The sequence below is a fragment of the Ambystoma mexicanum genome, chromosome 7p (genome assembly GCF_040938575.1).
Source record: "Ambystoma mexicanum isolate Mex_15411 chromosome 7p, UKY_AmexF1_1, whole genome shotgun sequence".
NCBI classification, from domain to species: domain Eukaryota; kingdom Metazoa; phylum Chordata; class Amphibia; order Caudata; family Ambystomatidae; genus Ambystoma; species Ambystoma mexicanum.
This window is the reverse complement of record NC_090939.1, coordinates 656,282,404-656,304,282: the sequence shown is the minus strand read 5'-3', so window position 1 is coordinate 656,304,282 and position 21,879 is coordinate 656,282,404. Positions and strand designations below refer to the sequence as shown.

The following is a 21,879-nucleotide window of genomic DNA, read 5'->3' as shown; positions in this document are numbered from 1 at the left end:
CCAGCAGGTTCGACCTGAGAAAAGGCTAAAGAAGAGGGTTCACATTCCCCATGAGCTCCCAACGGCCAGGTTGTGCAACCTCACTGAACTCCAATAACTGGAACCTTGAGGCCAGAGCTGACGCGCTGACACGTTCCTGCCAGGAAAGACTTAACTGAAGAACATCCTGACAATATTTGTTGTAGTTATTACTTTTCGTTATTTGGAAAGCCCCATTTTTATTTAGTGTTGATCCTTGTGGGAAAAATCCTTAGAAGTCCCTTAAAAGAAAATAAAACATAGGGAATTGCCCTCATTCTTGGTCCCCATTGTTCCCTACAGCCCCAATGAAAAAGAAAAAAAAAGTGCTCAGAAAAAACATCTCCAAAAGTGTCATGGGCGGTGACAAGACAGAAAAAGGTGGCGCGACACCAACAAAACTTCTGCTGGAAAAGAAGAACACAAGGATGATGAAGGTTGGGCGCTCTATCAGGCGTGGGGCCTAAGGGAGTTCGATCTCTTTCAACAAACTTTAAAGTTACAGCACATCTTTTAGAAATGCTCCTGGGACCGCCTGGTGGGACGGCCACATTCCAAACATGCTGACAAGGAGGAAAAGAAGAATAAAAGGGAAAGCGTAAGATAAGAATACCAAAACTAACTAAGATCTTTGTATTAAAATATGGCCTCAACCATGCTTGCACTTTAGTCGTTGTTATGTTTATTAAATGACACACAGGCGCCACTTGAGGCGATGTGCACGTTTATTGTGTTTACTGCAGACAGTGGATTACAGCTTACTTACGGTTTTGCTTTTTTTTTTTATACCAGGCACAAATAACCGTAGAATGTTTTATCAAATTGCAACTGAAAATATATATAATGCAAGTTTATTTATAAAATTAAAGTAAAATAGAAAACTCGTCTTTGCCATTTCTGTTCCAGGTACAAAAGAATCGGTCAAAACACAAATGACATTTTGTGTTGGTTCCCAGGTGTTTTGACTTTTTAAATAAAACAACCAATACGTCACTCTGCTAGTACAAACATATCCTAACTGCAGAATGTTTTTTTACATTAACACTGCTATTAGTAAGCATGCAATATTGTTGAAGAGTGGCTAATTTGGTTAATGTAATCCAGATGTTCTGAAATAAACTGGACCAGTAGCACATTACATGCACGAGAGAAATTGGATGTTTTGAACAATGTCCTTGATTGCACATATTCTATTAAGCGTTTCATAGACGTACTTAATTTTACAATGTTCCATGTAAATCAATGCACCGAAACGAAGACTAACAACACGGTAACTACACAAAGCTGATTTTAATGCAATGTCTGTAAGATACAATAACCTTACTGCAGAATAAAAACATGTTATAATAAATATTATTTTCTGAACTATTAAAAAGTAGAACAAAATGTTCACTTATGTTTAATTCTGTTTAGCTTCATGTGTTTATGATTCTGAGCAAGAATAACTCCACCAATGGTAAGTTTGCAGGATCCCTTTTTAGTGCTGTATAAGGATGATCATGGACATGTTTGGGACTGGGCCACAGCAGTCTGCTTGCGTTGAACATTCCACCCTCGGACCATGGCTCACCGGCATCCATCTCAGCCTCGATCCAACAATGCCATCCCGCTTAACTCGTTTTAACACCAGACAGAAATCCCAGAATTCACAGTTCTCATTCAGCGGGAGTGGACTAGTGGTCAACACGCTGGTTTGGATTCAGGAGCCATGCAAACCCCCAGTCCAACCACTTCCATACAGTGCAGTGGATCTTCAATTCAATAATTTGCCTGTGCCTTATTTCCTCAATAACAAACTGGAGCTGTCCATTAGAACATTCATTAAATGTTTTCTCTGTGTGGCTTTTGGGGAGAAGTAGAACATCGTACACGTTATTCACTCTAAATTCCCTAACATCTGAAATTGGCAATCAGGGTAATGGTTTAGGCATTACTTATATCACGGTTACCTTAATTCTGCAAATTTAATTAAAGAGAAGGCCTGATAGTATAGCTGGTAAGTGAAAATTCTACCAATGATTGAAGAATTGTTTATCTCGCTGGCAGCGTTTCTATTCTTAGTCACCATCTATCGCCAACAGCAGTGCCCAACCAGAGAATAAACATTTCAATGTTTACGTTGCATGCTTACAAATGTAGTTTTCAACATTTTACAATATTTATAAAAGTATGTACATTAGAATGGTGTCCATGGTAATCACTTTTGGATATTCTCTGTTGCAAACATTTTGCTAGAAGGCAAGGCATCCAATGGTATATTGCACAAAATATCACACCCGGAGCTCTGGAGTAAAACAATCCTTGCACATTGCAGACGATTAATCTGAAACACCAGTGTGATATTCACAAGGCCGTGGTCAATCATCGTCTTCAGAGTCACTGCCTCGTCTTGTAGGAGCAGAGCATCGAATTGCAGTCATCAGTTGGTCCTGGATCGGTTTCCTTGGGTTCTCCTCCAGCTCGGTCTTGATGGCACCAGATTCTGCCAGCTTCCACTCAATCTCTAGAGTTAGGTATAAAAGAAGCAGAACAAATCAACAAGGTCCAGAAGCGTTTGCACTTTAACATGCATTACTAACGACCAAATGACAAAACAAAAAACACAGTATATCTAACATAACTATGCAACTTATTTAAAAATGAAAAGCGAGAGAAATGTTACAAGCAGTCTGATGTTATCTGACATCCAGAGACACTGTCAGCAGTAAAGGGTGAGCGAAATACAGATTCTAAAGCAATCCTGTGAAAAACGTTTGAGTTGCCACAGCCTTGTATGGGATAGAAGCTACCTTTAAAGATGATCCAGGTTTGTAGCTGTACCAGCGTAGCATCCTTAGAATGGGGGAGATATGTACCCATTTTCTGATGGGCGCTATTATTCCGGCTGCAGCGTGACAAACTGCATTGAATAGGGGCAGGACAGTGGTGGGGATGCCAGAGAAGAGAAAGCCCCCCACCTTTATCCAGGTGGGACAGTAATAGTGACTGTACATTTGTCCTGAACTCAGGGAGTGGCAGGAAGGGCTTTATTTTGCACAGTACTGTTCCTTTTCAGAAATGTGATGTTTGAATGCGAGGTTGCAGTCAAAGTTAAAGTCTAGAAATTAAGTGCTTGGGGCTGGTCTCGGCATGATCCATAGAGATTCACGTTGCCCAGCATTGACTGTATGAATGGTTGCCCGGCTGCATTTTCGAATAGCACAAACTTGGTTTTGGTGGTATCACTACATATTATCCCCACCAAAAATATCGCTTTATGTATGGTAGTCTGAAACGGCCATAGGCGATATTTTTGGGGGGATAGTTTTTGGGAGCAGGGGGTGTCCCCCACTCCTTTAAAATAATGCAAGGGTTGCGGGGGTGTCCCCCGCAGGTTCCATGCTTTAATATCGCTGCAAAAATATGGCGATACTTTTGTATGGCGATATTTTTGCGGGGATATTAACACATGGAACCGTTTTGGTGAGGTTGAGCTTTAGATATATGCTTGTTATCTATGACTGAACGAGTTCACTACAGTTTTAAGTCAGGAAAGGTCTTTAATGTCGCTGATCTTCAGTGTAGATGTGAGTATGTTTACATGTCAGGGTCATGGAGGGGAGCCTATTTACTCCATGTGGAGTAAATAGTGTCCCTGGCCTTGCCCAATTAGTTTGCTACCAGCATTCCACACCTATGACAACATTCCTCCTGCAGTCTCCTTTTATAGTGGAAAATATTAGGATTGTCAGTTCCTGTGTCAAGCAGGATGTCTACAAGCCCAATTAAGCCATCCTCCGATACACAAGCTACTGCTAAGTAATGGTCTCACCAATTCATCCCACATATGTGACCAAGCCACCTTTGCAGCAGGCAACTCAAATGGTTGCCTGCACCATCAGCAAAGTAGACAAGCTGCTGAAGCAAAGGAAATAAGCCGAGACATGGGTGAGGCCTGCAGCAAATTTATAATGAACACCATTGCTCTACCAAGCTGGTAGTGATCTCTCGCCACAATAGGTTTGTAAGCGAGCCCGCACACCCCACCAAATGAGTGCATGCACTCTGAGACGCAGAGGCATTCCATTAGTGACAGAAGTTGGACTCAGAACTTTCAGTTAGCACAAAATAAAAAAAGACAGCTTGTCTAGGTTTGTTCAGCCAGCTGGACCAGGGAATCTGTAGGGACAATCTACAGGTGGACCAGGGCTTAGCAGACTACATGTAGCTATAATTTCTCCAACTCAGACATTGGTAGATTTGCTCCCTATGCTGGCCTGGCTAGGGAGCTTAAATGGTTCTCTGAAAGCATGCACCTTGGAGCAAGGAGTTTTCTTCAAGGTCGCTGGCAGCCATGTCCCTATTCTGGTCACGGGCAAGGGTCTGAAGGAAGAGTGGGAGTCTCTGACTTCTGTCCTCGAGTACCCTGTCCGCCATTAAAGTTGATGGGAGGGAAGATTGTTTCTGTGACTGTGCACTGGGTTAGTGCAGGAACCAAGTGGCACGGTCTGGGCATCCCTTGTATACCTCCACTCTGCCCAGCATCCACTGGCTCGGGATAGCACTCGGCCCAGTTGACCACCACACTGCATGTCCTAATTTATTGGACCAGCACAGCTTTGCAATCCATGACAAATGAGGAAACGCATATTTTCCTGCAACGCAGGTGCAGGGTGTATCTGTTTCTATTGTGATACACGCTTGCGTGAACTCCAGCAGTTACATAGGCGCGTTTGAACAATATGAAGATGATTCCTGCAGAGCACATGAACAAAGAGATATTTGTTTTACTTCAGAATCACAAACTATCAGAGCAGAGAGACCGAGACTATCGCAAGCAATAACACCCGGCTCTCTAGGGGAAGGGAGGGAGACTGCCAAACAGTCCTTTAGAAATCCAAGATGGTTGATGGTCTTCTTGTAACCTCATGCCAGTCCAACTATAAACCACATGACTCAACCCAGTGCCCAATCACATTCAAGCACATCTGTCACTTTTAGTTGCCCTTTTATCATTTGCTGCATTATTTTACACTACCTCGAAATGTGTTATCCACATGTCTATGGCGATAGACATAGAACACCCTTCTCAATCCCTTTGCAGTTAATCACCAGAACATGTAAGCATTATTTTATTGGACCACCCTGTGTAAGAAATCCCACATAAACTGATGTTTCTTCCCTTTTAGTCATTTTTTGTAGGCACGTTTTTCTTCATGGACAATCCTAGCCTGTGGGATCCCCCCCCCCCATTATTGCCTGGTGCAGCCTCCATTTTGCATATCTGCACTCTACAACGAACCACAGGGCATTCCCTGCCTTCTCCCCCCCCCCTAGTATACACTTATCCAGGGAGATAGCTAATTTATCACAGATATATCCCATCATACTTTCAAAGTGTAAGATAGCTCTTTTATAATCCTTATCTTTACATATTGTCGTCCTTAACCTTTGTATCTCCGGCCCTGCATAAGCAGCATCACTTTCTCTCACTCAACTTTCTTTGTATTTTCAATGGGGATTAGCCTGGGTTGTTGATTCATACATATCCCCCTGTGTATCATTTGTTTGCCATAGGACTGTCATAAGATTGTGATCACTCTCCCACCTCTCAACAACTTTACTCTATTTCAACAAAGTGAAATCATTTAGTTCCACTATGACACAATCAATCATCGATTTGCAGAATATCAGAGTAGATCACACATTAAGTCTATGATAGCACAGTCCACACTTGCTCCCAGCTTTTTAACTTGTGCCAGATTTTTGCAACCAAGGTTGTAAGAGGAAGGATTTGAAGGAATTTTTCAAACAGGGCGAGAAGGCAAAAATCTGCCAGAAAACCTAGATAGACTCTCCGTACAAGAAATCTTAGAAATGACACTCTGCGATGGTTTTGATGGAAAAATAATTATTTGGCCGACCCCATTTAAGAAACATCACCTTCACTACTGCAAAATGGGCCAGACACTTTTAGTTTCCATTTCGATTACCAACGTCACAGCCTTTTCGGAACTTTTTCTGAGACGTCCCACTTGCCACTTACTGGTTAAAGGTGCCACATAAATGCAGGCACGATAAGAATCAGTACTAGAATATCCAACCGGTCACAAGACACCAGGACCACCTTTACACAATAATGGCTTTTCACTGATAACACTTTTTATACCAAGTTGTACGGATTTGCTTTCTCCATTAGGAATATGAGCTTGCTCGTACCAGAATGGAAACAAGGGCTGTATTGGGGGGCTCCTGATCACATGGAGCAAGTTCGGAATTCTGTATTATTGCTTGAATCTACCTTCCATTCGTTGGATTGCAAATTTAAAAATGAGCCACTATTTGTTTGAGAGGCCTCTTTCTCCCATAAGGGCAAAATAATCACCAGAGAACCAGAAGAACGTTTCGAATGGCCCCATTTAAAAACAATATTGTTATAACAATAACACAAGACAGTTAGGGAGCTTTTCCATTGGCCTTATGGTCAGGGTCCATGGGTGTGCCGTCTTCACATAGGGACTGTTAGCGATTGCCTCAAGCTCACCAGGCTCTCCAAGTGGTATTTGTGACAGAAAGCAGAGCACATAAAAACAGAGCCCAGGTCCAACTCTCAGGAGGAGTGGGGTGATTCACAGGTACAGTACACACTTTACGGTAATACAAATTAAGAGGAGTCCGACCCACTATATTTATGTAAGAAAAGCCAAAAAAACAGCAATGGACTCAAGGATACGAAACTTTCTTAAACAGAAGATGCCACCACGTATTAAGCAAATAACACCGTTTACATTAGAGTTCTTTAGTCATTAGAGAGTGCATCCTAGAAAGGAAAAGACTGACAAGTAGGTAAAGGCTCTTTATCCAGGCCAGCAAGTTCAAGAGGAGAACAAGAGTAGTAGTGTGGATAGGAGCCGTCTTTGATGGCAAAGAGTTACCTTTGTGCAAAAGTGCGCCAGAAAGCAGTTGCTGGCGGTCCGGTGAAGAGAAGCCTCCAACACGCCCATGGATATGAAGAGGCCCAGGGATGAAGCAATGTATGAATAAAGACTCGCAAATAGCGCCAGAGAGTCAGGCAAGGCATACCCTGTGACTGAAAAAGCAGTTACGAAACAGGTGGCGGCTGGTTTCCTGATGCAGTTGCTTTGCATGCTGTTCAGCGACCACCGAGAGCTCTAGAGATGCCACATGTGCAGAAGGGACCCTGAGACTCTTGGGAAGAGCAAGTATTCTCAATTTAGTGGTTCCCAGATGAGGGGTCAGGCCAGAGGAGTGGAAGGGTGAGTAAGCTGTGGTAGTTATCAATGCAGAGTTCTCACGTTATCGTTGTGTATAGGATTCGGCTACTGAGGATAGGCGTCGGCGTGGAGAGACCCCAAGGAAGAAAGAATAGTGAAGAAGTCACACCGGAAAGGAGAGGCCATGGAAGGACCGGAATGCAGAGTTCAGCGGTATGTTTGCAGAACAGCACTCCCTCAGCTATAACGCGAGCTGAGGGAGCACTCCTGGGTTGGCTATGTTGTAGGGAAACAAGGTGTCCCCTGGAATGCAGTAACCCAGCTATCAGTGGGCAAGGAGCCATGCAAGGCTAGGGCGTTTATTCCCAACCTTGCATGGCCCTCCGACCATGCTGGCTGGGGTACTGCACCCTCAAAATGCCTAGGGGCAACATTGTACTTCCCGTGGATTCGGAGGGCATGCAGCGGCCACGTTCTACAGCACCAGGAGGCAGGGAGAGATGTTTGATTGAAAGCTCTCCTCCTGCTTACTGCTTGGAGGGTTTGCAGAAAGGGACTCGGGAGCAGCTCAGCGGGTGTCTGGAGCAGAGCCAAATATTTTTTAACGAGGTCTATATATGCATGTGAGTGACTGTGTATATGTGCGAGTGATGATGTAATATTTTTGAATGGGTGGGTAAAGCATTGCTGAATGGAACGGAGCAGGGCCGGAACACACAAAGAGGGGACAAGGGAAAGTCATGCGAGTGCTAAAATCATTGAGGCAAACGAAGCAAACCGCCATTTTGATGAATGGAGAAGAGGGTTAAAAAAGAACCAGGCAGGTAAAAAGGATTCCACCAAGTTGAAGCACTTTACACAAATGAAAAAGCCACCACTGACGTCCCCACATATATAAGAGAGAAAGAAAAAGCGAGAGGGAAAGAAAGAAAGAGAGGGAGAGAAAGAAAGAACTAGAACACTCTCTAAGGGAGGCTAATTGGTTGCTTTGGGGTATCTTTACCTTCAAGCAGAACACATAAAAACAGAACCACACTCTCCTCAGGCGTTGGATTAAGCCTGGTGGGGAGAAAAATAAACTAAAACCTAGTAAAGATAGCAAAACGTACAGGTGCTTACCTTCTGGGGTAAAAAGTGTGCTTTCTACCCAACAGACAGTAAAAACGAAAAGGGGTAAAACATGACTTACTGTGCTCTAAGTAATTTCACAATACAAGAGATTTTAAATGTTGAAAGCCAAATAACTAAAGGGGAAAGATTGTTACAAAGAAAATTGTGCACCATTTGGACTATTATTTTAAAGTTGTTTCCGATTTCTTATTAATTTAGTAGCACGGGAAGGAGATCCGTACTGCAGCTCCCCATGCAGCTCTCATTTCCTTTAGCCTAAGACCGAATCCTAAACTTTTTGTTCCCATATATTTGTATGTGCACCTTTATGGGGAACTACACAATAACTCCAAGCATGCTTCTCTCCACACCTGCTCGATACCAATGTTCTTGGTCTAAGTGTTTTTCACTTTTCTATTTTATGGTTATGTTTAATCAGATACTGAAATTGGGCTATTTTTACTTTCTTAATTTTTATATTTATTATTTTGGGTTAATTACATTTTTTACCTCTATTTTCAGAAACATTTTTGTGCAGTTAATTGGTGGTTGACCTCTCCCTAGCACTTACCACTTGTTACACCTAACACTTACCCCCTCCTACTCCCGCACCCCTTCTCTTCTCTGCACTTGCACGTTCTGAATGCCCACAAGGTCTAGTAGGTCCGTCTCCATCTTACAGTGTTATATCTAATTATACTCCCATGTTCCTTTCCTGTTGCCATGTGGGCGCTTTGAAACACAACGTACTTGTTGTATAAGCCCCTTACAAATGCACACTAAATAAATAAAGGCGTCTATCTGCATTTCCCAAACTTGCACTACAACGTGGTTCAAATGGGTTTCAGACACAAAGGTTAAAATGATCAAAGTAGATCGTATACCTCCTTCACACCTGTTTTGGGAGCAAGGGCTCGGGGGGGGGGGGGATATACTCAGGAGATGTGGTTTACCAGCAGAAACCTCCAAACAACAATAAAGTATCAAAATAAAAAGAACGCCCCAGTAAGGCTCTATAAAAAATAACAGTAATCACACTAATTAACATCTGCAAAGAGGAAACATCTCACAGTAGTAAAAACTTGATATAAACATGTAGGCATGCTATGAAACTGGGAATTGTACTGCAGGAGGGATATGAAAATAGGCAAATATTTAAAGTAACATCAGAAACGCACAATAATCACCTAAATGGCTTTTTCCAAGCTAGGGAAATGAGGACCTTACCGTACTTTGGTGACTAAGGTAAGACCAGGGGATCAGAATGCATGAGTAAAGAAACATAGCCCACATGTTTGCTACCTTAACCTCTTAATGATAGCTTAACAGGGTTGAGCTGGCCTACGGGGCGCTTTCAGCAGGTTAGAGTCATTTTAATGCTTTAAGGGATTGCAAGTCTCGATCTGTGGCCAATTTGGACAATCCTCAAGATGCAGTCTAGTGTTTACAAAGTAGTTGATGTGCCTCAATGGCTTATTTATGGCAGCAGTATAGCTGAAGCGATTGGCGAAATTCTTATCTATTAGACAATTCGATAGGGCAAAAAAGTCTGTGGGCACAATCAGTGGGTTGCTGATAAAAAGGGCCACTGGCTCAGAAGATCAACTGTGGCACCAACCTGGCAAAAACAGCAGTCATTGGCAGATGCATTGCCTCAGCACTTGGGGTGCTGTGGTCCAGAGAACTAGACAAAGCTGAAGCTCTTTTCTACGATGCCCTCCAGCTGAAGTCAACCGAGGCCCTTCCAAAAACACAATATCTCTGGGGGTACCTTGGCATTGTTTTCCCCCCAGACCACTGATGAAGGCAAGCTCCAAATTATTCCAACAGGTTCACCTTATGGTCTCCATAGCGGTTAAGGGAAGGGTCACCTTCTCCACTGTTCAGCTGCCTTCACCCCTATGGAAGGGAACTTTGAATGGTCAACCACTCTAACAGGTGAACATCAAAGTCAGGGTTTCCCAACTTCATGTAAAGGCATTTATTTATCTATTTAATATTTATATTGCGCCAGTAGCTCGCGAGCCTCGGGGCGCAGAAACAAGAACACGCTACAAAGGACAGTGACTATACAGAACAGGACTGAACAGAGAAGATTCACACGGGGACTAGGTCGGAACTTCTAGATGGGATTGTATCTGTAGATATGGGTTTTCACCTGTTCGTGGAATCGCAAATAGTTGGTTTCCATTCTAATGTGGTTGGGGAGTTTGTTCCAAAGGCCGGCTGCCAGTATCAGGAAGGATCTGCCTAGGCCGCAATTGGGTTTGTGTGGTGCTACTACGATTTTGCCAAGGTGGGATGATCTTAATGTTCTGCCGGGTACATATGATTGAATCCTAGATTTTAAGTAGGCCGGGGCTTTTCCATAGATTAATCTATGCACAATTGTTAAGGCCTTGAAGTGTACCCTGTCCTCGATTTTCAGCCAGTGTAGCTCCCTTCTGGAGTCACTGATGTGTTGTGATCTGGTTTTGTGCTTAACAATCCTTACCGCATTGTTCTGGACAACTTGATAACTGTGCACACACATTTTGGAGGCACCCAAGACCAAGGCGTTGCCATAGTAAAGGCGAGACATTATGATGGCTCTAGCAATGGTGGCACTGTTGTCCTCTGATATGCATGGCCGGATGGATTTTAGTAATCTGAGGTGGTAGGCACAATTTTGATTTATGTATTGTGCCTGCGCGTTGGACCCCAAGGATGCTTCTAGCATCATCCCCAGTTTGACCTTACTCAGAACCTGTATGTGTGTATCTTTGATTTGGAATGATTTATAAGAGGTGGGTAGTTTAGCTCTGGCAAGAGGAGAGCCAAATACGATGAGCTCGTTTTTTTCCAGTTAAAACACATCCAATTGGAATCCATCCAATGATCCACGTTGTTGTATATCATGGTGAGCTGGTCACTGTCTTTCTGATAGTCTTCACTAAGCTCAAACACCAGCTGCGTGTCATCGGCATAGTTGGTAAAAACATTTGTTAAACGGATCAAGGACAAGGCATAGGTATCTCAGGTAGAGGTTAAATAGTAGTGGTGACATGCTAGCGCATTGGGTGACTCCACATAGAATTTCCTTTTCTAGGGAGAACTTGTCACCCCAGTGAACCCTGGATATACTGTTTTTTAAGAATGACATTATCCAGCCGATGGCTTCATCCAAACAGTTGGCTGTTTTCTTCAGAGCAGTCTGGAGTAAATTATGGTCAAGTAAGTCGAACGCTGCCCTTAGATCAAGAAGGAGGAGGAGGCCTGTCTTTCCCTTGTCTATGATGCTGAGCATCTTGGTCTGTAGGTTAAGCATGGCCGTCTCCGTGCTGTGTGCAGGGTGAAAACCTGATTGGTGAGGGTGGAGGGAGTTTGTTGATTCCACATACGCCTGGAGTTGTCTAGTGGCGATCCTGTCCATGATTGTTAGTATAAAGTTACAGTTAGTAATGGGTCTCAGGTTATTGGGATCTCTTTGGTCGAGGTTGGGTTTCTTGACCAAGGGTGTCACTGTGACTCTTTTTTTTTGATAAAACATTTTTATTGAATTTTGACTTAACCAAAGCAGCCACCAAATTGGGGGCCAACAACGACAAAACAACGAAAAAAGAGGGGACAACACATTAAGAGCACTCCAGTACAGCTTCTTCAGTCATGTGTTTACATGGTATTTTAGTATCTCACATCGCCGTGGGTCGCGGGCCATTCATCCCGCCCACCTTCTGTTCATGTGGAGACCACCACTGCTTAGGACGTCAAGGCCCAGTCTCTTCCCATTTCCCCCATATCTTGGATGCTTTATTCGGGCATCATCTTGCGCGATAGACTTGGTGCTCCGTCATGGCACATGAGTCCATGTCAAGTATCCATTGTAGTGTCGGAGGGTCAGGCGCTCCCCATTTTTGAGCAATGTTGCGTTTCACTAGGGCCATGGCAGTGTTCAATAGCAGTTTTTCCCATTTATTGAATTCAGACATGTCCGTTACCCCCAATATTAAGACCTTCGGGTCTGGTTGAACAGGGCAATTAAGGGCTCTGGACAATTCCGTACAGCATGCAGTGCAATAGTCACGGATCCGAGGGCATGCCCAGAGGATATGAAAGAAGGTGCCTTCCTCCTCTCCACAGCGAAGACAGTTCGGACTCAGTACGCTCTTCCAGCCGTATAAAAGAGTTCGAGGGTAGTACACCCTATGCAGGATTTTAAGTTGCACCAGTCTAAGTCTGGAGGAGATGGCTACCTCCCGTGGGTGCATTAGGACCTGGATCCAGTCCTCAGGGTCTATTTCCCCCACCTCCCCTTCCCATTTGGCCTTTAATCCCAATAGCTCGGGAGTCGCGAAGGAGGTGATAGCGTTATAAAGAGTGGATGTACATTTGCTGGGGATATACTCGGGTAGCATATTGCGTTTGATCGGAGTGTAGTCGGGGATTGTTTCTATACGGTTGAATTCGGGGGCAGGGATCGCAAGCGGGGCATTTTGCAAAACGTAAAGGAATCTTGGCAATGACATCATTTTAAAGAGCGCGGCTCTCCCCATAAGGGTCAGAGGGAGGAGTTTCCAATGGTGGACGTCGTTAACCAGCCTATCCACGATCGGCTGGAGGTTGTGTCTTGTGTATCTAGTGAGGTCAGATGTTACCCAAATCCCCAAATATTTAAAGCCCTGCCGTTCGAGCCGATATTGACATCCTGGTACCTCTGCTTGTCCCCCCCCCCCCTTCACCGGGAACATTACGGATTTCTTCCAATTAATTTTCAACCCGCTGAATTCCCCGTAAGTGACTAGCATTTGAGTTACTATGGGGCAGCTCCAAACTGGGTCAGCCAGGTACAGTAGAAGATCGTCAGCATAAAGAGATATGCGGTCATCATGCCCTTCGGGCCATTTGAATCCCTTCCATGCTCCGCTTTGACGAAGCCACAGTGCCAGTGGTTCAATGGCGAGGGTAAAGAGGAAAGGGGAGAGGGGGCAGCCCTGCCGCGTGCCTCTACCGAAGGGAAAGGCCCTGGGGGTCCATCCGTTCACTTTGACTTCTGCCCGGATGTTTGTATAAAGCAATTTCACCCAACCTAGGAAGCTTTCCCCAAATCCCATACGGGCCATGATTTCCCAAAGGCAATCCCAACGGACAGAATCAAATGCCTTCTCAAAATCTATTGCCAGAAGTGCCAATGGGGTGTCAAGTATGGGGGCCCGTTCTAGCCGCAGGTGCAGTCGGTGCAGATTCATCCTGGTTGATTTATGAGGCATAAAGCCACATTGATCTGGATGTATAAGTGTGTCCGCTGCCCGTTGTAGTCGTTAGCCAAGAGCTTGGCCAGGACCTTGGCTTCGCCTTTGATTAGCGAGATCGGCCTATAAGACGCGCATTGCTCTTGGGGTTTATCAGGTTTGGGGATGACCACTATGGTGGCCTTACATAGGTCGTCTGGAAGGGAGCCCCGTTCTAACGCGGCCAGCAGCATCTGGTGCAGGGAGGTGATACGTTATTGCCTCCCAGTTTCTGCCATATCTCTATGGGGAATCCGTTTGGGCCCGGGGTCTTCCCCGGTTGCAGCTGTTCCAGGGCTTCTACCAGTTCGGCCTCAGAAAGATCAGAGTCCAACATTTTGCGTTGCTGATCCGATAGGGAGGGGAGCACCACCTAATCGAGGAGGGTCCGGTACAGCGGTAGCTCCGGGGCCTGGTATAATTCGGCATAAAATTGGGCGAAGGCCTCTGCTATATCAGCGTCTGACCGACAGATCTCTCCCTGCGGGGGGATGATCTCATAGACCGAGCGCCGACCCTCTTCCCTCCTCTCAAGCCAAGCCAGCAGCTTACCGGCTTTATCCCCAAGTTTGTATATCCGGGCTCTGGATTCCCAGTGGGCCTCTTTGGCATTGTCTACCCTAAGGTTTCGGAGGCATTCACTGGCACGTTGAAGGGACCTATGGGTCTGTGGGGTAGGGTCTAGGGTATGCTCGTTTTCTCTGTGGATTACTTCCTCCTCTGCCTCAGTTATTTTCTGGAGCCTCTCCTTTCTTTTGTTCGCCGTCCAGGAGATTATTTTTCCCCGCAGCACAGCTTTATAGGCCTCCCAGAGCACAATCGGGTCGGTTTCGTCAGAGCCATTAAACTCGAAGTAGTCACTGTGACTCTTGATGGCGAAGGTACTTTCTGGTCTCTAAAGGATGCATTGATGATTTTAGTTAGCATCGGTGCGAAGACGTCAGTGTTGTCCAGAATTATTTTAGGCGGAAGAATGTTCTCCGCGCAGGTGGTGGCTTTCATGGAAGCGAGTGCCTTAGTCATGTCACTGACGGTGATTTCTGAAAACTTGAAAGTTTCGGTGAATAGGGGTGGTGTCTCCATTGGCATGGTAACTGAAGTCTTTTTATTAATCAGGGAGTTTGGAGGTACATCTTAGCAGCAGATTGGTGGATTGCAGGCCCTGTGCAAGGATCCAGTGGGCAACTCTTTTGCAGCAATTCCCAGAGGACCTCACTCCAAGGTGAGTTGCTTTGGGGGTGTCCAATATGGAAGCATCTTCCATGCCCAGGAGCTCCAGTGCCACTCGCTGCCGAGGAGAAATAAGGAAACGGATTGAAATTACTAAAGACTTTCCTAATCATCCCATGCAGGCAAAGCATGAGATAAGCTCACTGGGAGAAGAAAAAAAAAAGGCATCATGGGAAGGGACCACAGTAGCTGGTGGTACCTCTGCCGAATAGCTCATTTTCATACTGGGTCACCTCTAATCACTCGGGCAAGAGTCAGGACTTTTAAATGAAAAAACATTTGCCCATAACTTTAGCTCTGTAGTTAGTGCAGTCAAATACCAGCCATGCGAGAATAAAAAAGTGTCAATATATTGTTATCATGTGGCTGCATTTTCCAAATAAACCAATTAGAGACATGGTTTTGGGGCAGACAGACATCTGGATGAATATTATAATTGTTGTAATCATTTTAATGTTATTAAAGACAGCGGTCCCTCATGTATTTTGACTTTGTTTTCCAAAGGAAGAATGTGCTTAAAGGAAAGAACGTGGACACGGTTTCAGCATGCCAGATTTCTCTGTTATATACAACTTCATTTTTAACATGTGGCCAAGTTGCCCGACAGCTGCTGAGTCAGCAGCTGTGTTCATCAGAGATTATGCTTATGTATCTATATAATGTATGGTAGTGGTTTCTACCAAGTAAGCCAACATGCCCATAAGCCGTGTAATCGGATCACTAACACTACTTTGGAAAGTCACAGAACGTTTTAGGAAAGTGACAGTTTTCACAGAATGTTTTAAGAAAGTGACAGTTTATCAGACAGACTTTTACTAGAACTCCTGAAATAAAACATCCCAGGAGGCTTCCTTTAACAAATAGAAATGTCACAGGTAGCCATGTCTGAGGAATGTAATATTAGGCAATCTCTGCAGCCAATCCTGGTCAATATGCAGGGCAATATAAGTTTGCATATTTCAGTCAGAAGCTTCTACCTCGGTCTACAGCAGAAGACTTGAAACAAAGCAACACATGTGCTTAGACCCAGCAGACTGTTTGGGGATCACCGTCTGCACGGATCACTGTGATTGACAAAGCAATATCAAAAGATGTCCAGTTACCAGGAATATAAAATTAAGCTGCACACTACACTTTAATATCAGGTAACCCATCTAAAGTACTGGGATTGGCTCTGTATACACTGACAGTATAGGACATTAAGAGGGAGGTAGAGCAGAGCTTTTGCTCTAGACCAAATAATGTGGGATTTGATGATCTAAACATGGTACTATAGGAAACACAAGGCATTCTGATACATCCAAGATCAATATAGGAAAATGTGCCCTCATGTTGGGACTGTTACTCTTAGTTCTAGCTCGCCCCCCTCATAACCTGCTTGGGATGTATATGCACCATTAGGCTGTCCTGAAAGGCATTTATTAAAGATGTGCTGTCATTGACAGCTTTTCGAATGGGCACTATGTTCCTAGTGCACTCCACATGAACCCCATAGAGTGTCTGTCCCCACCGCTTATAAATCAAGCCTCCAACAAAGACCCTTTCTTCCTTAAGATTTTCTCTGCTATTAAATGAAAGTTTGGATCACAGGATAGGCTCGTGGGGAAGGATGGTGGGTATTCTGAAGGAGGGAGAACGACTTTGCGAACCGAAATACACATTGAGGATAGTTTTGTTCCTCAATGTGTATTTGGTCCTTCTCCCCCTCCTTCCCAACCTGGGAGGGAGCAACAGCATATGCCAACCAGGTTAAAGTGAAAATGGTGTGTAGAACTCTTGACCAAAAAATGTAATGCAAAAAGCAAACGTATAAGGGTTGGTGCAAGTGGCTGCTGTAGCCATTTCCGAGATAGGGACATATCTCTGAAAAAGTCACTAGTGTGGTTTTTGGTCTGTTAATTGTACAAGAGGTATTGTAGTTACAGGAAAACCCACTCTTACCTTGTAGAAACAAAACATGGGTGATAATTGTTCTAGAACAGGCACTCAAGCTGTTTTGCCAGTGGCAATACCATCATGAGTCGCAAACAGATGAGCTATAGAATTGAATGGTTTTGTTTTTTCAGGGTAGAATTTCATTGGCCTTACAATACCCCGGTTAGACAGAATCTCCTCAGCTGAGGAAGCATGCATCTAGGATGGAAGACTGGAAGTAGGATGCCTTGACTGAGATGAATCAGGACTTTAAGGACAAAGGGAACTACCTGAAGTAGCACCATGTCTCTACGGAAAACAATCTACAGCTCCCTTGAAGAGAGTGCTCATCATTCTCCCAGAAGTATGGCAGAAGTTTTTGACACAAGAAGAAATACCATCTTCTAGGATAGCAAGTCCAGATCGAGGAAACCAGATGCTTGAAAGGCACTCTCATGGAAGGAAAGGGATAAAGATCACCATGAAAGTGCCGCTTCATGGCTTCAACAAAACACACCTTCTGCAGAGTTCAGTTATAAAATAACGTATAAATAATGCTTACAGGGATAGAGGAGAATCCTAGTGCCAGACATGACATCATTTAAGGTTGTGATGAGAGGCTTAATCTTTGGTAAAGAGTACAATAGCAAAAGTGAAGCCACTTTCTTGTGTAGTGCGACAAAGGCATTCATCCGAAATTCCAGTAAGGGTGTTGATTTTTCAAGTATCACGCTCTCAAGTTCAGGGATTGAATGATGGTGTGAAGTACGCACCCTTTCGGTGGTGTATGGATATCCATCACCTGAGGACGTTCCAAGAACATGTCTTTTGAAAACTGGGAGTGATCGGTATACCAAACTAGGCAATGACGGTTTGAGACCATCGGAATCAGGTATCACTTGACACAACACTTGATCTTCCGGAAAAGGCAATAAAGCAAGAGCAGTGGATGTGTATACAGGTCCTTGTTCCACCATGTTAGGAAAGATTTCCATGGATGTGTAATTTGCGCTTCAGTTGTGTACCCCCCAACTTTTTGCTGCTGTTTAACACCATAGTCTGACTTTGCCAGGGGAGCACAGCTTTCTGCTGCACTCCTCTGGGCTTTTTCGCTCACTTTTTATGGGGAAACTGACATGCCCTTAAGACAGTCAGTACTGGGAGCATTTGTTTCCCTTAGTCCTTTTCCAATGTTGCAACTTTTCTACAACATGTAACAAGTGTGCAATGTACCTTCCAGTACAGCACACTCAGGTCTCTTAGTCATTTCCAAAGGCCCTAGATACTCTTGAAGGATTTTTTTTAGGTGGCCTGGCTCCAAAATGGCCATGCCACAAGGTTCTTTGTCCTGTCCCAATACACATCTTGGGTGTCAGAATCTGTAGTGCTGTGAATGCCTGGGACCACCGTGGTCCGTGATTGGTCCACGTACGATATGCTTGTATGTGAGCAGATTTCCCATTGGGTCCTCTTCATTTTGGTGCGAAGGAGATTCTCGATAAGAGGAGGCCCCAAACAACCATACCATGTTGATCTCTGGAGTTCTCACTGAACGAAGGATAGGATCCAAGTATCCTGAAACTAAGAAGCTGAGTCGAGGAACTGCTGGAAGGTTCGGCACCCTAAGCCCGTTGTCGTCCCGTGGGGCCCCTCTGCATCTGGTCGTCCTAGAAGGTCTGCGAAGACACTTCAACCCATTGGAATAGTGGGACCAGCTATTCTCGGCACCTTCATCAAAACCTGCACGTAAGCTTCATCGGAAGTGTCCCTGGGGCAACCAGTCGGCTGACCAGTTTACGCAGGACCTTTGCTCTGTCTCCGCCGCTGTTTCGAGGAGGCCCTTGAAACTTGTTATACTGCTAGCTCTGTGTTCACAGCACCCTCACACCGAATTCCGTACACTTGGCATTCCCAGGTCTGAAGTGAGAAGAGTGTGCCCGAACCGGAGCATACGCGGTTACCGTGTCGCCCAGCCGTGTTGACGATCTTTGCAGGTGTGCTGCATTTGTGCCCCTCTTGCCCTTGGGGGTACTTCCTGCGCCATAGTGTCTATGTGGAGATCGGGGAAAGACTGGCCCTGAAAGAAACGGCAAGAGTTTGCACCTCCATGCTGTTGAAAAGGTTGGGCTGTGATTTGGTTGAGAGATTCGAGTGTCTCATTCTTTTTTTGCCATTTCCAAGGAGTCATCCACAGCTTTACCAAACAAGTAGAATCTTCCACTGGCTTTTTTTTTTATCAAGAGGCCCGAGTTCTAGCTTAAAACCAGAATTCTTTAGCCAGGCGTGCCTCTTGGGAAGAGTACCCTGTGCCAGGGTGTGTCCCGCCATCTCTGCAGCGTCTACCGTGTTTTTAAGGATGTTGTGTGTCACCTGCCTTCCCTCAGAGACGACCGCCAGCAGGTGTTATCGCGCGGGTTCAGGGACCTCGCGAGAAGAGTAGTATTATTAGCAATTCTCGAAGAATATGCTGCCGACGTAGTGATCTGCTTGCCAAGGGCATAGAGTTTCTTGCAGTCTTTGTCGGGGGGAGACTCTGCAGTAGACAGTGGCACCTCAGCCCTTTTCCTGGTGGTGGTAACAACCAGGGAGTCGAGCGTGGCATGGCCCCAAACGTACATGGGGTCAGATTGAGAAGGGCAAACCAGTATCTCAATCCAAGGGTTGACAGCCCTTGTAAGGGAAGGGGACAGTAAAGAAGGTACAAGGCGCATCTTAATGGAATTCAGCAGGGAAATAGCCTGACTTGTGGGAGGTTTTTACTTTAGAACGTCCTCAACAAAATCAGAATCCTGAACAGCTTCCTGCGTGGCGATTTGGAAGTGGTCTGTGGCCCTCTTCAAGATGGCATTGAAAGCTATTTGGTTGTCAATAGGCGATGCCTGCCTCTGTTGAGGCGAGGCGGGCGGGTCCAGACAAATGACGTCTGGGTCAGGAGAAGGAGTGAGAGCCAAGGTGCTTCGTCTGCTGGCTGATCTTGTCTGCAATCTGAGCGCTGGTCAGTTGTATCCTGCCCAAAAGTATGGTCCTCATGACTATAGGGGTCCTCCTATGTCTCCTCTGGCTCTGAAAACTCAAATACCTCTTCTTGCTGAGTCTGAGTTTGGGGTGGAAGCTTCTGCAGCTTTGGTAAAATGGGGCCGGAGTCCTCCTCCCTAGGTCTCTTAGTAGTAATGAACCTTTCAGAAAAGTCTATAAATTGTGACATTTTGTCCATGTCATTTTCAAACCTCTCTGGTCCACAGGGATGAAGCACAGGTGTCTGGAGGAGGGAAAGGCTCTCTACAGGGAGCAGATTCATCAGATAAAGCCCTACAGAGGGGCTGGGGGCTTTCCAAGTACTCCTCTCAATGAGAGGGAGGGCTTTTAGGCCTTTCTGCAGCCGAAACAATAGCTGCGAGACTCTTGCATGTTTTCAGCGGTGGCATAAGGGATTTCGACATGCCTGTAGGCGTCGTCGCGGTTACCGGTTCTGCCGAAACCTGTGGAGATGACGCGCTCTTAGATGGCGTGTCGGCACTCAAGTGCTTTTTTCGAAGAGACGCCCTTAAGAGTGGAATGCCTGGATGCATGCCGAGAAGACGGACGCATGGAGGGTGCCAGACCATGAGGGTTGGCAGGCACCGTTGAAGATTTCGGCAGGCTCGTTGGCGTCTGATGCTTCTTTGACATGTACGTCGAGGAAGCACGGGGGGTTGTATGCTTATCCTTGGGTGGTGCATGGGTGCCCCTGTCGCCGGGGTGTGATCTCCCCATAGCAGTACCGGTGGCCTGCCTGTTGGGGCCAAGGATGGGCACCTGGGAACCGGACGGTTCCGCCGAAAGGTCTATGCACATCGGAGCAATGGCTACTTCTAGAGTCCCCGTCACTCTTGGCGATGGCACCAACGGGGGAGCGACTTTCGGCCTGCATCACGTAGGCCGCCCACCGCATTGTCTGCCTATGTTTAAATGTCTTAGGACGAAAGAGTTTTCAGGACTTATAGGATCGCTCGTCGTGGTCACGAGGTAAGCACCTATTGCATTTGCGATGGGTGTCCTTCCAGGGGTATTTTCTGTTACAAGACGGACAAAACTTAAATGGAGTCCTCTCCACAGCAGAGGTGAAAGGCGGCAGCCAGAACAGAAAAGGAGAGAGAGGGGAAGAGGAAATGCATTCTAAGAAAAGAATCAACCCGACGCCCCACTCCACCCTACAGCAAGGGCCTGGCCAGAGGGCCGAGGCCACGCGGTCGAAAGACGTTGATCGATGCACCAGTCGCCAAAGCAGCAGTTGGAGGTCATTGGCGTAGAGTTCCACAAAGCAATTGTCGAAGAGAAGTATATAAACGACCTTGGGTTGTGGAACAACAAATAAATAATTTACAATATTAACTCTGACGAGATCTGCATAAGGTGACCAATTAGTTGGGTGGAAAACAACAATCTGAGGGACCTCGACATGTGAGGGATTTTGGTTAAACTACATGTCACGTTAGGGATAGTGTTACAGTCATGCCCATGTCGACGTCCCCTTTCGATCCTTGAAAGAAAGATGGAATACTCCGTGATTACACGATTGCCACTAGATGTCGGACTATGTGCAGAGCATTTGATTCTAAGCAGATTAACAAGCATCAGAAATCTGTTTATATAATGTGTTCAAGAGATTTGCTCTATCAGGGTTACTCTTAATTACTTTATTTGGTAATTCATTGGGACCAGGGCATCCGATGAGCAGAGAGCTATAATACATATATATATATATATATCATCCTCATCAAATGCAAATCGGTTGCATGTTTTACCTTGATAGCGTCATTAATATCAGTGCTATAGTGGGTTAAATATATGCCATGGATGTACTTATTGAGCTAATCATTAGTTTATCGCTATGAGTATGAAAAATATTTACTAATCGCCAAAATGTTGTGTTATCCTTACTTCTTCGTGTCTGATAAATTAGTTGCCATTGCACATTAGTGTTTTTATGACAGAGCAGCCAGTTTTTATATTTTGTTTTTAATTGGGCTATAATGCACCATTTCCCTTTTTGATTATGCGAGTGCTTCTTCTGAACTTTCTTTTTTAAGTGCTTTATGGTGATAATAAATTCTGTATTTGGCAATTTGCTTAACGCTCTTTTCCAA

General features: G+C 45.1%; 1 protein-coding gene across 2 annotated transcripts in view; it reads right to left on the bottom strand.

The window, feature by feature from the left end:
- Positions 1-725: 725 nt before the first annotated feature.
- The window catches only part of PDCL3 (phosducin like 3), a 239,092-nt gene continuing 217,938 nt past the window's right edge, over positions 726-21,879 (bottom strand). For both annotated transcript variants that reach the window (XM_069636704.1, XM_069636705.1), the window contains exon 6: positions 726-2,521. In XM_069636704.1, coding sequence (XP_069492805.1) covers positions 2,376-2,521 — 146 coding nt within the window. In that variant the 3' untranslated portion in view covers positions 726-2,375. The remainder of the gene's footprint in view (positions 2,522-21,879) is intronic.